The sequence below is a fragment of the Quercus robur genome, chromosome 3 (assembly GCF_932294415.1).
Source record: "Quercus robur chromosome 3, dhQueRobu3.1, whole genome shotgun sequence".
Classification (NCBI taxonomy): domain Eukaryota; kingdom Viridiplantae; phylum Streptophyta; class Magnoliopsida; order Fagales; family Fagaceae; genus Quercus; species Quercus robur.
The window spans coordinates 59,512,334-59,527,344 of NC_065536.1; the positions used below are offsets into that span (position 1 = coordinate 59,512,334).

General features: G+C 40.7%; 2 protein-coding genes across 2 annotated transcripts in view; both read left to right on the top strand.

The window, feature by feature from the left end:
• Positions 1 to 15,011, top strand: part of LOC126718631 (probable inactive receptor kinase At1g27190) — a 33,774-nt gene that overhangs the window by 1,081 nt on the left and 17,682 nt on the right. The gene's annotated exons all lie outside the window — the stretch shown is intronic.
• On the top strand, positions 819 to 1,843 carry LOC126718632 (transcription factor MYBS3-like). The gene has a single exon (XM_050420937.1). The coding sequence runs from the start codon at positions 1,181 to 1,183 to the stop codon at positions 1,520 to 1,522; it is 342 nt and encodes a 113-aa protein (XP_050276894.1). The 5' UTR covers positions 819 to 1,180; the 3' UTR covers positions 1,523 to 1,843.

The following is a 15,011-nucleotide window of genomic DNA, read 5'->3' on the forward strand; positions in this document are numbered from 1 at the left end:
TGGAGGAACATCCTTCATCCACACCTTTAAACCCGCAACATGTCGTGCATGTTTTGTAAGATTGTGAGCAACAGAATTGACAAGTCTACGAATATGGGAAAAAGAAATGCAACTGACATCTGTTGAGGTTTTGGCTGCAGTTAGGATGTGACCAAAGGGTGCAAGTGAGTCTTCCTCATTCTTTAGTGCCTTAATAATCAATTCTGAGTCACCTTCCAACATATAACTAGAGAAGCCAAGTTCTGCTGCAAAATAGATGGCTCTTGCCGCTGCCATCGCTTCAACCAGGTCCGATGAGTACATAGGTGTGCATTTTGGATAAAGATAATATGATTTTTGTTTTTAGAATGTAATATGATATATGTTAGTACATGATAATTACTATTTATTATCGTTATAAAACGAAACACCAATAAATTTTTTGATATGATCTCTTTTCCTCATGAGTCATGAATTAGCTATTCACTATTTATTATCTTTTTTTTGCTGCGGAGAGAAAACTCCACTATTTATTATCACTAATTTGTTTCTTTGTTGAAACTGGACCCTATCTAAAAACATTACTAGATATATTTCAAAAAAAAAAATGACAAAATGATTATATTAAATTAAAAAAAAAAATTACCTGTAGACAAATTGTGTTTTTGTATATTTTTTTATTGTCATGCTTGGCAAACAGATGAGTTTCACCCAAATAAAAACAATGATGGGATATTATTACTAGAACATTTGGCATTGTTTTTACAGCGATGAGGCCTGACAAAATTGGACGGTTCCAATTTATTATTTGAAAAAAAAAATGCACTAGATACGGTACATTATTGGTACAACTATATAATATTATATACAATGCACCTGCAAGTCATTTTAACATTTCCCAAGTAACCCAAAGAAACAAAAAAGTCCATGTCAAATTGCTCACAAACCCTAAATAACCATGTCTATATCAACCAGAGCAACCCTCAGTACTCTTTTCCATTAGACACCACAAATTCACATCCTCTCTCTCTCTCTCTCTCTCTCTCTCTCTCTCTATTCCCTACCTCCTTTTTTTTTCTTCTCTTCTTTGCATGGACTGAGAGAGAGAGACTAGAAAGACTATATTCCAATATTAACATATTCATTTCAGCCTTTTTCGTTCTCATATTATTTTGTGTTTTGTGCTTTTCCACGTACAAAGATGTCTCGCACGTGCTCACAGTGCGGGAACAACGGCCACAACTCGCGCACGTGCACGGAAGCTAGCGGTGGAGGCTGTGGTGGTGGTAGTGGTGGTGGTGGTGGTGGTGGCGGCGGCAATGTGTCAGGAAAGAACGGAATCATGCTGTTTGGTGTGCGAGTCACTGAGGGAAACTCGTTTAGGAAGAGTGCTAGTATGACTAATCTCTCACAGTTCGACCAGCAGCCTCAAGACCCCAACGTTGAATCTGGCTATGCCTCCGACGTCGTTCACCCATCCGGCCGTAGCGGCAAGCGCAAGAGAGCTGCTTTTCTTATATTTGATTTTACTATTTCCTATTAGTTTAAGCCTAAGCTTTTAAAAATTGTGATTATTTATCTCATCATTTTCTATCCGTTTAAACTTTTAGAACGAGACTTTAATTCTCACCATGAAAAAGACGAAGCAATATTTGAGTTAGAATTAATTGGGTTTATTTTAATGTTTTATTAATGGTTTTTTTTTTTCTTGTGTGTGTATAGGAGTGCCATGGACGGAAGAGGGGCACAGGCTATTCTTGCTGGGGTTGCAGAAGGTAGGGAAAGAAGATTGGAGAGGGATTTCTAGAAACTTTGTGAAAACGCGTACACCTACACAGGTTGCAAGCAACGCTCAGAAGCACTTTCTACGGAGGGCCAACTTGAATAAGCAAAGCTGGAAATCTAGGCCCGTTTAGTGAGGGGTTTGAATAATGTTGTTTGTAATTTTTTAAAATAAATATAAGTGAAAAAGTGTGTAAAATTGTTTAAAAACTGATACAGTGATAAAAGTGAGAAGATTTATATTTCTTACATATAATAAATCTCAACAAACAGTCAAAGTTATTTTCCAACTTTGTGTTTGGCAATTAATAGGTTTTTTTGTCATTTTTGGATTTTGAATGACAGCTTATGGGTTCTTTAATGGAAGAAGAGCAAGTCCACCAAGAAACTGCTCCACTACCAAAGCCACAGCCATATTTAAGCCATAATCTCGGTGGGTTTCCAGTGTCAACTTTTCCTGTGTCGATCTCTGCAGTATCGCACGTTGGTGAAAGCCGAGTTGAAAATCTCTCTTTTATGAGGGCGACAAGTAAGCCCATTAGGCCAATACCAATTCTTCCAGTCCCTCCATCTTCAAAAATGGCTGAACTTAATCTGAATCAGAAGGAGACCTTGCCTTTGTCACTGAAGGTCTCTCCAGCATCCTCGGACGAGCAGCCGCCGCCACCGCCACAGGGGAAGCACTTTTCTGCTTTTCAGGCCATGTCAGGCAACTTTAGCAGCAATGGGGATAGCATTATTAGTGTTGCTTGAAGAATTATTATTATATGCTAAAAAAAGTCTCTGTAAAGGTTGAAGAAGATGAAAGTTTGGATTAGATATAGATATGACTAAAATTTAATTTGATTAGGCCAAGAAAAATTAGGTTATTAGTAGGTACTACCAGTACTAGGTGATTAATTCCTTGTCTGTATAGGTTTAGAAAAATACAGAGAAGAGGGCATGTCGTTTTCAATGTTGTGATGTGATGAAGTCCGAATCATCAGTCAAGTGTGATTGTCTAGATTGGAGTCGTCCTCAGCCAACTTGACCCTGAAAAATGAATAGTGAAAAGAAGAAATGTGGGTCACTGGTGTAGTGCCTGCCACAGAACCTCCAATGCCAAAGTCAGAAAAATCGGCCAAAGAATGTTAATAAATCAGTATGAAAGAGCTAGAGTATTTCTTTGTATATATACCTCTATTTTGGATTTCATGGTTATATATACATGTACACAGGTGCCTCCTTCTAGCCATTGGTGGAGCCTTAATGGTGACTTTATTCTCTTCTGGTAACGCCTCTGCAGGGTGTTAATGGTGGGTTATCCTCCCAACGGTATAGAGGCTAATCATTACTTTGTAACGGTTCATTAATGAGTGAGGATGGATTAGTTTGTCCTTGTTTGGCGACCATTATTGGCTGGACGAATCTAGGAATCCTCTTCGTCCTTGTCCATGATTATGGACGACGATGGTATGATCGGGTCTGTCACAATGGATTCTTGTTTCCTTTGTATGGTCGCTTTTAGGGTGAAATGATAAGAGCACCAGGTACCCTCTTGTTTCTATGGTCTGCTGGCATGTTGGAGCTTCAACTAGGCAAAAATATCTGAAAAGTTTGAATCTTTCTCTTTTATCTAATAATCCAAGCTATTAAATTCTGTTGCTTTTTCTGTTTCTTAGTTTGCTATAATTGAGTTATGAGTCATTCAAGAAAAAGGTCGATTAGCTTCATTACTAAAAATATTTATTATTAGACAAATAATTAATGTGATTTTTATACATATATATCACAATATTACTTGTGAAGTTTTAAGGAAGTACAGTAGTTGATATTTTCTTGATTTAATTATTATTTAAGAATAGGAAAAAAAAAACTATTTTTACATTTCACTATTCATGTAAAGTATACAATATTATAGTTATAAGAATTGTATCAAGGAAGTCAATTTCGTACCGTACCGGCCGATATATATCGTACTGACTAGTAAACTGGTACAGATAACCCCCTTGTTTTATACTGGAAAAAATACAGGCCGTACCGGCCATGTACTAGCCATACCTGCGAAATTCGGCTATTTCGGCCGGTAAATGGATACCGGACTGAAACACGAAATGCTTTCCTTTTTTTTTTTTTTTTTTTCTTTTTTTGTAAGTTTGGTAGTTTTTTAAGGGCAAGATGGTGAAAATCTGAGTAAGCTAAGAAAACCCAACAGAAAGAAAGAGAAAAATGAAAGGAAAATGCACAATAGCTTTGCAAAATGAAGTTAGAATCACCTCTTCTTCAAGACTTCGACTTCATTATTCTTCACATTTTTCTTTTACCATCTTCTTCTTTAAGGACTCAACGATGACCGATTTGCTTCTTCTGTTTTGTAACTTTGTTCTCTACACTTACTCTTCCCTGGACTTCCCTTTTGCTTTTTCAATGTAAATGCTGAGTAAAGTTAGTCAAAAGAGTATACTTGCTTTTGATTTTCTCAAAGCATCGGATGATATTTTGAATTGGTGTCACCAATCTTTTGACATGTGGGATAGCATTTATTGAGTTTGGTGGGTGTTGGATTATTTAATAGTTTTCAATTTTATATATTTATGTTGATAACTCCATAAAAAAATATAAAAAGTTGCCAAAGTGATATATTGAGTTATTAGAAATATAGCTTTGTATATTGTATAAAATAGTAAAAAATAGCGGTAAACCCAAAACGGTACACCGGTATTGATCGGTATCTAAAATATATCGTACCGCTGGCCAAACCGGTACAACCTTCGGTACGGTATTGACTCCCTTGAATTGTACACTTTCTCCTGGTAAATATTAGCTACATTTTTTCTTACAATGTATACTTTACGTGGATCTATTTATGTAAACCTATATATATATATATATATATATATAGAGGAAAGCTAATGTTATTGTCAAAATTATAGGGCTGCTTTTGATTAAGTTGTTCCTTAAACAATGACTTGCATGATGTACCAAAAAGGACCACAAAAATGGCAAAAACTTTCTTCAATCAACTGTGTCAAAAGGAGAAATACTAAATGTGCTTTATGCCTTTTCCTTTTGTAAGGTCGGCGCGTTTCCTTCACCACACTAGCTAGGTTAATTAAACATGCACGCTCGTTTTATCTTAGGTTCATGGGGATTGCCTTTACGAAAAAAAAAATGCATCATGAAATATGACAAAGATTATGTGCTATAGTAGTTCTATTTTTAAAAAGCACATATGCTGCAGTGCACTGTGCCAATGCAAATTTCCAAATGGCTTTTCATACAAGCTTCACGGTTCTGAAAGTTTTTGAAATAACGTTATTGTGTTTTATCTTTGTAAGCTATAGGGAAAAAAAAAAAATTATATACTACCATATTCTTCTCTGCAATGTAATGTCAAGAATTTGCCAAGTTTTGTAATCTGCTAGGAAACTAGTATTTGTTGCAGTAAAAAGAGGCTATTTTATCAAGATTTTTGTATCTCAACTAATAGTTCTTAATTTTCAAGTGAGATCGATATTTAGAGTTTAAATTCTTCTTCCTCCATTGTAACTATTAAATTTATCAAAAAAAAGAGAAAAGAAAAAGAAAGCAATTTTCATGGTTTTGTTGGTATAGGTAACTAAATATTTTAATTTATAGGGAGTAAATCAATTAAATCATAAGGATTCTCTCTATTTTAAATAAATCAATTTCATAAGTTTGATTAAATATAATAAATTCAAAATTATGTTAAATAATATAACATCATTTACACAAGTAAATGTAAATTTTTTATTTATTTTTATTTTTTATGAAATAGACTCCCTCTATTTAAAATAATATGTTCTTTAATCCCTAACCACCAAATTGTACTACTACTACTACAAAAAAAAAAAAAAAAAAAAGTAAAATAAGATGATCTTTAATTCCTAACTACCAATATGATCTTTAATTCATAAGTTTGATTAAATACTATAAATTCAAAAATATGTTAATGTTCCATTATTTAAAATTTTATATAATTTAACATCATTCATCATTTACACAAGTAAGCGTAAAAAAATATAATTTTAATTATGAAATAGAAACCCTCTATGTAAAATAAGATGATCTTTAATTCCTAACCACCTGTTTATGGCCATTTCGAAAGCCCAAGTAGAAGCTTGGAAGAAGCCCAGCAACACGGACAGAAAGGAGTTGGCAAACGGATGGAAAACTCATTAAGCCCAAGCGGCAGGAATAATGGATCACAGGCCCATGAGACAAACAAATGGGTCTTAAAGAGGTAAATGGGCTTAAAGGAGCCCGGAAAGAGAGAAAAAGCAAATCATGGACAATATATGATATGGAAAAGTGAGAATGGGCCGCGGCAAGCCCAAAGTAATGAAAACAAAGAAAGTAAGGGGTTGATGGCAAGCCCATGAACCCCAAGGATAAGAAATAACGTAATTGGGCCGGGGAAGCCTAAAGAATTCAGTAAAAGCTCATGGTGATGCGAAGTTAGGAAAAGGGCCAAGGAAGCCCAAGGAAAGCAAATGGACCCGGTACGCCCAAGGGAAAACAAATGAGACACAGGAGCCCACTAGTAATGTAACACAAGAACCAATGGTCTTGCTGGGCCATTAGGGGAAGAATAAACGGCAGGCCCAAAAGGGTCCAGCCAGATTGAAATAAAACAAACTCCGCAGCAGGAATGATAGAGTGATATGGTAGGAGATAGTAACAGGAAGAAGGGTGGGACGAGGAAAAAAGCAAAGCCCACCATCAAGCAAGGCCCAGCCCCAAATAGGGCAAGCCATAAAAGAAAGGGAAACCAGAAAATGGTCAAGAACGAACAGACCAACCACGGCAGACGCATGAGCATGAGGTAGATTTTGGACATACATGGAAGAGAGGCACGTGCAAGGCCCAGACTCTACCAGCCTGTACCCAGCCAATACAAGAAACGGTGAGATCATGGGTCAGAGGTAAAGGGGTATGGTTTGGTGGTGGGGAGAGGGGAAAACCTATTTTGGGGTTCTTGCTAGGGCTCCTTTAGGGGAAGTGTCCTACTGGGATAACACATTACCTAAACGGGCAAAGCTGAGCTGGAATCATTAGATGCATGCCATGAGGGATAGGGAGAGAGAGGGCACCCACACCGTAGCAGGAAAAGGTGTTATGGCAGACAAACAAACAAAATAGCCTTCTTTTGTTTGGCGATGGGGAGTGGCTCACAGTCGGATCAACGGTGGTTGGCAGGTACATCCAGACCAGACAAAGGTGGTTAAGGGCTAAAATAGTAAAATCCGGTCACGGCAGGCACTATAAAGAGGCCCTTGCAGTGTACAGGAAGGGGGATGCAACAACACAACAACAACAGTAAATACTAAGGTATTTAAAAAGCTTGAAAACCAAGAAATAGAAAATAAGGATTAAGAAAAAAAAAGGAATATTAGAAAGGAAGGAAAGAAAAAGATAGAGAGTGAGAACAGCAGGCATGCACCAATAGGTTCATTCCCTCTCTCCCTTTCAAAATCCTGCCCTCTGCCGGAAACGGAAGGTGTTCTTAGGTGCTAGCCACTCGGGTCCACTTCCCTCAAAGTGATTAATTTCTACAGCAGGATCTCCCTGAGATTATTCACTTTGAGAAGAGGTGTTCTTCCTTTCTGGTTTCGGTCCTACAGATCAGATTCAATCTAATTTATTTACTCTCTCAGCAAGTTCACATACCATCCACTTGTTCCCTTTCACTTTTCCTATAAAACGATTGTTGTTAAAACCGTGATTATCTTTTTTCTTTTCTTTTAAATGAGGTTTATCTGTTCACCTTAATAAAGATCTCAAAGTATTTGATTTCATTATTGTTATTATATTTGTTTGCCGTAACTCACTTGAAATAGTTTTGCCAGCTGTAAGTGTGTTCCTGGCAGACGAGGTATAGTTTGTGCATAAACCGGACCAAGTTGAGTTCCAATTGGACCGGTTTCAACTCCCATATCTAGAACACTCGGGCCCATACTGCAGGAGGCAGCCCAGCCCACTTTAATTAAAAAAGGCCCACTACATTAAATTGGTAACTTCACTAGGGAATTGAGAAGCAGATAGGGACAGAAGCCCTCACAAACAAATGCCTCCAAAGTCTAGAACAACGTGAAATATGAGTGCCGTGCCCTCACAAGCAGAGTCCAGGCCAACGACACCTCACCAAAAGCTGCAGGTAGAAGGTGACAACAGAGTGGGGGCTGGACCTCAGCCACAACCAAGAATCCCTATTGACAATGCCAACATCTTCATTGAAGTTTTGCAGTCCCTGCAACACTCACAGCAACAAATGATGGAAGAAATCTGTCAGCTAAAAACAGACAAAACAAAGGAGAAAGGAAGTCAGCATGACCCAGAGCATGCGACAGACAAAGAAGAGACACCAGCAAGAGGTGTCCCATAGAATGCAGAACAACGTTTCATTACTATGGCCGAAGTAGTGGCTCTCTTGGAACAAGAGAGAGCCAGAGCACCTAAGGAGAGGTTCTACGCATGGTGGCCTCTTTACCTACTAAGGGTACTCAGCAAACCATACCCTGAGAGGTATGAGCCGAGGGCCTTTGCACAATACGATGGCAGGAAGGGAAGTGCAGTTGAGCATGTGAGCAAGTTTATTGATACCCTTGGCCCTTACGCCGCAGACAAAGACTTGTGTCTTCAAGAATTTTCCAAGTTGCTATGTGACCGGGCATACACGTGGTACATCGGCCTAAAACCAAGATCGATCCCAACTTGGGATGACATGGTGAATGTATTTTGCCCTAAGTACTTCCACAGAGAAAAAACAGTAACGCTTGCAACCTTGCAAGCAACCAAGTAAAGGAATGGTGAAGATATGATGGAATACATCAAAAGATTCAGGGACATAGCACTTAATTGCTATGATCATTGTGAAGAAAGAACATTGGTGGAAATGTGTATGACGAACATGATTAGGGAGTACAGGGTAGTCCTGGAAAACTTAGAAATCTCCTAGTTTGCGTAGTTGTTACAAAAGGCCAGAAAGACTGCCTAGTCCGTAAAACCAAGTTCGAACAAAAGAAACACTCTGCAAGCTATGGCAGTATCCACTGGTGAGCGGAGAAGGAAGATTGACGAAAGGGAATATGATACTCCACTACCAATACCATGCACTTCGAAAGAATTAGATGTGCTGCTAGACAAGTGGATAGTAGACGGAATTTTTAAGCCTAATCAAGTTTCAAGAGAACCTACAGAAGAGGAGCAGAGGGACCCCCGTTTCTGCTGCTTGCACAACTACGTGCAACATCCTACCGCAAAGTGTTGGGCGCTTCGCAGATTGGTGCACCGCAGGATCAAAGAAGAGACTCTAGAATTATCCCAGCAGGAGGTTCAAAGAAACCCACTCCCAAACCACAAAGGGAAGGGTGTAGCAGCGGTGGTGATTTGCGCGGATCCAGGGGAAGACAAAGAAGAAAATCTAGCCCTGCCTGCCGCAGCAATTACCACTTTGCAGCAAAGCTCCAAATTCAAAAATTTGTTTGACCAGCTGGGGCTCACAGCAAAGGAAAGAAAGATAGCCACGGAGGCTCTGGTGAGCATCGCCTCTGGGGCAAGTGTAGAATGCTTATCAGCAGAAGTCCCAGATGATAGAGCCCTCTTACAAGAGTCAATCGAGATCACTTTTAGTAATGACGATATGGAGGTGGGATACCCAAATCACCGAAGGCCCCTCTACTTGGCGGCATATATAAATCGAATCCCCATCAAGCAAGCCTTGGTAGATACAGGCACTTCTGTAAACCTCATTCCATTGAGCACTTTACAAGCAGCTGGAATTTCGAAAAGAAAGATTCAGGGATACCCAATGGAAGTTACGGGTTTCGGCGGAAGGGGCGAGTACATCGCAAGACACATTTAGTTATGGTTGAAGGTAGGCCCCATAGCTTTTTTAGCACGATTCCGCGTAGTAAAAACAGAGGTCTCCTATCAAGTGTTTTTAGGAAGGTCATGGTTGTACAAGCATCGATTGGTCCCCTCCACCTATCACCAATATGTAAAAGGATGGTTGAACGGCAGGATGATACGCATAGCAGCAAACCCCTCGCTGTTCAAACAGGCCGAAACTCATTTAGTAGAAACTATGTTCGAACAGGCCGAAGCTCATTTAGTAGAAACTATGTTCTACGACTAATGGGCTCCATCTGGGAAAAGCTCAGTGTCAAAGCCTCGAGGTACCTTCGTGCCTAAGTGGGGAGATGTTCAAAATGACCCAGAGCTTGACTTAAGGGAGTTGCTAGCACAAAAGAAAAAAAGAAAAGAAGCGCCCACCACAGAATCAGATGACACACCCCAATGTGTCAGGGTCTGAGGCCCTGATGGCAGGATTGTGTACAAATTATGAAGGCACGGGGCCCACGAGTGAAATACAAGCTGGCCCTACCCAAGAAGGGCATCACGAGAGTTTGGTGTGTTGCATGGCACAAGAAAGTTCAGGGGAAGAAAGTAATGAAGAGAAGGACAAAGAAATCGCGGCAGAAAAGGAGGTGCAAGTTGTGGCAGAAGAAGAGTTGGAGAAAGTTGACTTGGGGTCTGGTTCACAAGAACCAAAACCTATATCAATTAGTGCAAGTCTAACAGAAAAGGAAAAATCAGAGCTGATATTGCTGTTAAAAGAATCCAGAGACGTTTTCGCATGGCACTACAGTGAAATGCCAGAGCTAGACCCTAGGCTAGTGGTGCATACGTTGAATGTGGACCTAGAAGCCAAACCAGTGGCCTAGCCTGCCAGAGTATTCCACACTGAAATAGAAAGGCAAATAGCCAAAGAGGTACAGAAATTGCTAGCCGCAAGATTCATCGAGCCTATTCAACACCCATGTTAGTTGTCCAACATAGTACCAGTAAAGAAGAAGAATGGGCAGATAAGATGTTGTGTGGATTTCAGAAATCTCAACAGGGCCTGTCCTAAGGACGAGTTCACACTGCCAAACATGGATTTACTAATAGATTCTGCGGCAGGGAGCGCCATGTTTTCATTCATGAATGGGTTCAGTGGATACAATCAGATCAGAATGGCACCAAGGGACGCGGAGAAGATTGCCTTTAGAACACCCATGGGCAACTTCTACTATACTGTAATGCCTTTCGGGTTAAAAAATGCAGGTGCAACTTATCAATGAGCAATGACGGCCATATTTCACGACATGATGCACCAGGAAGTGGAGGACTATATGGACGACATAGTGGTTAAATCAAGGAGGAGAGAAGAGCACTTCCATGTGTTAAAAAGGGTATTTGAAAGGTGTAGAGCCTTAAAACTGAGAGTGAACCCTCTTAAGTGTGCATTTGGAGTATCCTCTGGGAAGTTCCTGAGTTTCCTAGTACCCAACAGGGGAATAGATGTGGACCAGGCCAAGGCAACGGCTATAGCCATTATGAGGCCACCAGCCACAGTAAAAGAGTTAAAGAGCTTCTTAAGGAAGGTCTCGTATATCCAAAGATTCATCCTTAGGTTGGCATCAATCACCTCTGGTTTCACCAAATTGCTCAAGAAAGGGCAAAGCTTTGAATGGGTAGAAATGCAGCAGACAGCCTTCAAGAGGCTACAGCAGATCAAGATGAACCTCCCAACAATACAAGCCCTAGTCCACAGAAAGCCATTGCTACTTTACTTAATCACCCAAGAAGATGGGGGGTGGAGTTCAACAACCAGTATACTACATCAGCCGTGTCTTAAAAGATGCAAAAACTTTTTACCCAAGGGCAGAAAGGGCGTGCCTAGCTATTGTGTATGCTTCGCAGAGACTACGCCATTATTTCTTGGCCTATGAAGTGTGGCTGATAACTAAGTCCCATGCCATCAAGGTTCTGTTGTAGCAACCAATCCTCTCAGACAGAATATCTCAGTGGTTGTTACAACTATCATAGTATGACTTGAGAATGGGGTCACCCAGAGCAGTGAAGAGCCAGGCCATAGCAGATCTATTGGCACAGTTTCCAGGAGAAGAAGAATTTCCATTAGAGGATGAAGTTCTAAGGGAAGTAGCCATGGCAGAAGAGGTCAGAGAGCAATGGGTAATGAAATTTGATGGGTCTTCTACCACCCAATCAGGGGGAGTAGGAGTGGTGTTGTACCATGAAGAAGATAAGGAAGTAGCGTTGTCATTCAAATTGGAATTCCCCTGTTCAAACAGCAAGGAAGAATATGAAGCCTATCTAACTGGGTTGGCTATAGCTCTTGAAATGGGAGTGAAGCACTTGAAAGTGATGGGTGATTCGAACCTAGTGGTCTGCCAGACCAAAGAGATCTTCTCCCTAAAAGAACCCAGCCTAGCCCCATACAGAGCAATGGCCTAGAAGATGGAGGAGAAATTTTCAACCTTCGAAATAGAGCATGCTCCAAGGAACGAAAATCGGTTCGTAGATGCGTTAACCGCACTGGGCTCGCAAATAATGTTTGAAGGGGATAACACCAGGGTAGTGGTCAGCAAGAGGAAAGAATCCATTATTGAAGTATTAAAGGAAAGATTTCAGGGGGAACAGCGCGAAGGGGACTGACGGATCCCCATAAGGGAAACCTTGATGAAAGAAGAAGATGCCGCAGAACTAAAAGTGCTGAAAGACTATGCCTTGGTGAGAGGAGAATTGTACCGCAGGATGCCTGGTAGGTTCTTGTCCAGATGCGTGGGGTAGAAGGAAGCCCAGAGAAAATTGAAAGAAGTACATGACAAGACTTGCGGATCTTGCGGGGAGGTTAGCCTTTACCGCAGACTTCAAAGGGCAGGTTTCTATTGGCCAAGCATGGGTAAAGACGTAGACCGAGTCCAAACCCAGTGTGGGACCTGCCAGCTCGCAGCAGACAGAGAAGAAAGTTACGCTGTATTCATCAGTGAAGATTGGAGAAGCCCATTCATACAGTACTTAACAGAAAGTATCCTACCACAAAAGCACGGTGAAAGATACAAGCTTAAAAGGCTGGCAACGCGCTACTTTTTTGCATAACTCAGTCCTTTTCAAGAAAGGATATAATGGTGACCCCTTAAGATGTTTGGGTCCTGAAGCAAGAGAAATGATAAAAGAAGTGCATTCAGGAGAGTGTGGAGAGCACCAGGGGAGGAAAAGCTTTATAGATGCCTGCTACAAATGGGCTACTATTGGCCTACCATGAAGAAGGATACGGCAGAATTCGTGAAGAAATGTCACAGTTGCCAAGTGCAAGCTAACTTGATTCACACTCACCCACAGACCTTACATAGCATGGTCACTCTATGGCCCTTCCACACCTGGGGGCTTGATTTGGTAGGACTAGTTAATCCACCATCGTGTGGATACATATGGATATTAGTGACTATGGAGTACTTCACTAAGTGGGCAGAGGCAGTGCCACTCCAAAAAGCCACAAGAGAAGCAGTGGCAAACTTCATCAAAGAAAACATAATTGTGAGGTTTGGAGTGCCCCACAGGATTATCAGCGATAATGGCACACCATTTCTCAACGGTGATGTAAGGAAAATGCTGGAGTTCTACCAAGTCAAACACCATCGTTCATCTCCTTATTACCCTTAAGGAAATGGGCAAGCAGAGGCAACAAACAAGGTTCTCATAAAGATCATCAGTAAAATGAGTCAAGAGTACACAAGAGGATGGACAACACACCTGCTAGACGCCCTTTGGGCTTACAGAAAATCACCAAAGTTTGCCACAGGATTTTCACAATTTTCCTTGGTATACGGAACAGAGGTAGTAAATCCCGCAAAAGTAATGACTCCATCTTTGAGAGTTATGCAGATGCAGGAAAAGGAAAAAGAGGGAGAAGCCTTTACGGTAAAAAGGTGTGAAGATTTAGAAGGACTTTATGAAAGAAGGGAGGAGGCCCAAGAGCGTAGCCGCAAATACAGACAAAAGATGACAGAAGCCTTTGGCAGGATGACTAAAGAGAGAGTGTTCGCGGAAGGACAACTTGTGCTGAAAGTGGCAGATTATGTCAGGCGAGGTATGACAGGATCATCTAAGTTTAAACCAAAATGGGAGGGACCCCTCGTGATAAGAGAGACACACCCGAGTGGATATTATCGCTTAACCCAGATGAATGGCAATGACCTAATGGATCCCATCAATAGGAAATGGCTAAAGCGTTATTATGCCCGAGTTAAGGTTATGTAGTTGCCCCTTTCATTCAATGAGTTCAAGGTTTACCTTTTGTTTTTTCCTTTTCTTCTTCCTTCAAGTGACCATGTCACAAACAAGTTTTGTAACAAGTTTTTATGAGTAAAAAATAAAAAGGACATGAAGTATTACAAAAAGCATTCCATGTCATAAAGCAATAGCATAAATAGCAAACAAGTGTAGCATCTTAAGAGTTACAAACCCAAAATGTAGCACCTATGCCAAATTAGCTAAATAAGTGCTGTAAAAGGGAAGTATGTAGATAAAGTGTACTAAGATGGGGTAAGTAAAGAAGGAAAAGAACAAAAAAAAGAAAAAGAAAAGGGGAAACTACATCAGCGAAGTCCAGTGATAAGAGGCCGGTCTCTAAAGCGGTTGGACCCACCAATGCAAAGAGGCGCTCACGACGACCCTCCAATTTGCCACCTCCTTCTTCAAAGACTCAATCCGTGCGTCAATAGCGTCTACGGTGGGCTAAACCTTTCTCATGAAAAGGGATCGGGCAATCTCTCGAAGATGGTCTAGAATGAACTCCACAACGAAACCCACACTGATCAGCTCCTGAACTACAATCCTCCATTGTAGGATCCTCTCTGAAGAGACAGTATCAACAAAATTATGTTCAATGTCATTCATCATGCTTCCCAACAATTTCAAGAAATGCTCCCTGGCAGAACGACTAAAACAGAATCCCTGCATAAAGTCTCCCTGGCTACTGAAAACTGCCTCTAAGTGAGAAACGCAATCCTGGGGAATACGGAAGCCATGGAAGTTCATGTAAAGAGGACCGAAAGTCCAAAAGTTTGCAGGATCGAGGTCGTTAATCTCGGGCTGATCAAAATGCACAAAAAAAGCTGCGGCCTCACCCACAGGGTCCAGAACTGTGGCAAAACTACTGCCCACCTTAAACTGAGAAGGGACACTAGGCAACGGACTTAACAAGGAGTATGAGATGAGAAACCATAAATTAGGGGCAATAAACTTACAAGGAAGAAAATAAGGGAAGAGCCTAGAAACTCACCGAGACTCATGAAAATGGAAGCTGTGGGAGTAGCAAAAATAGGTGCAGAAGGTACAGCAGAAATAGGTGTAGAAGGTACGGCAGAAACAGGTAAAAAAGGAACGGCAGAAACAGACAT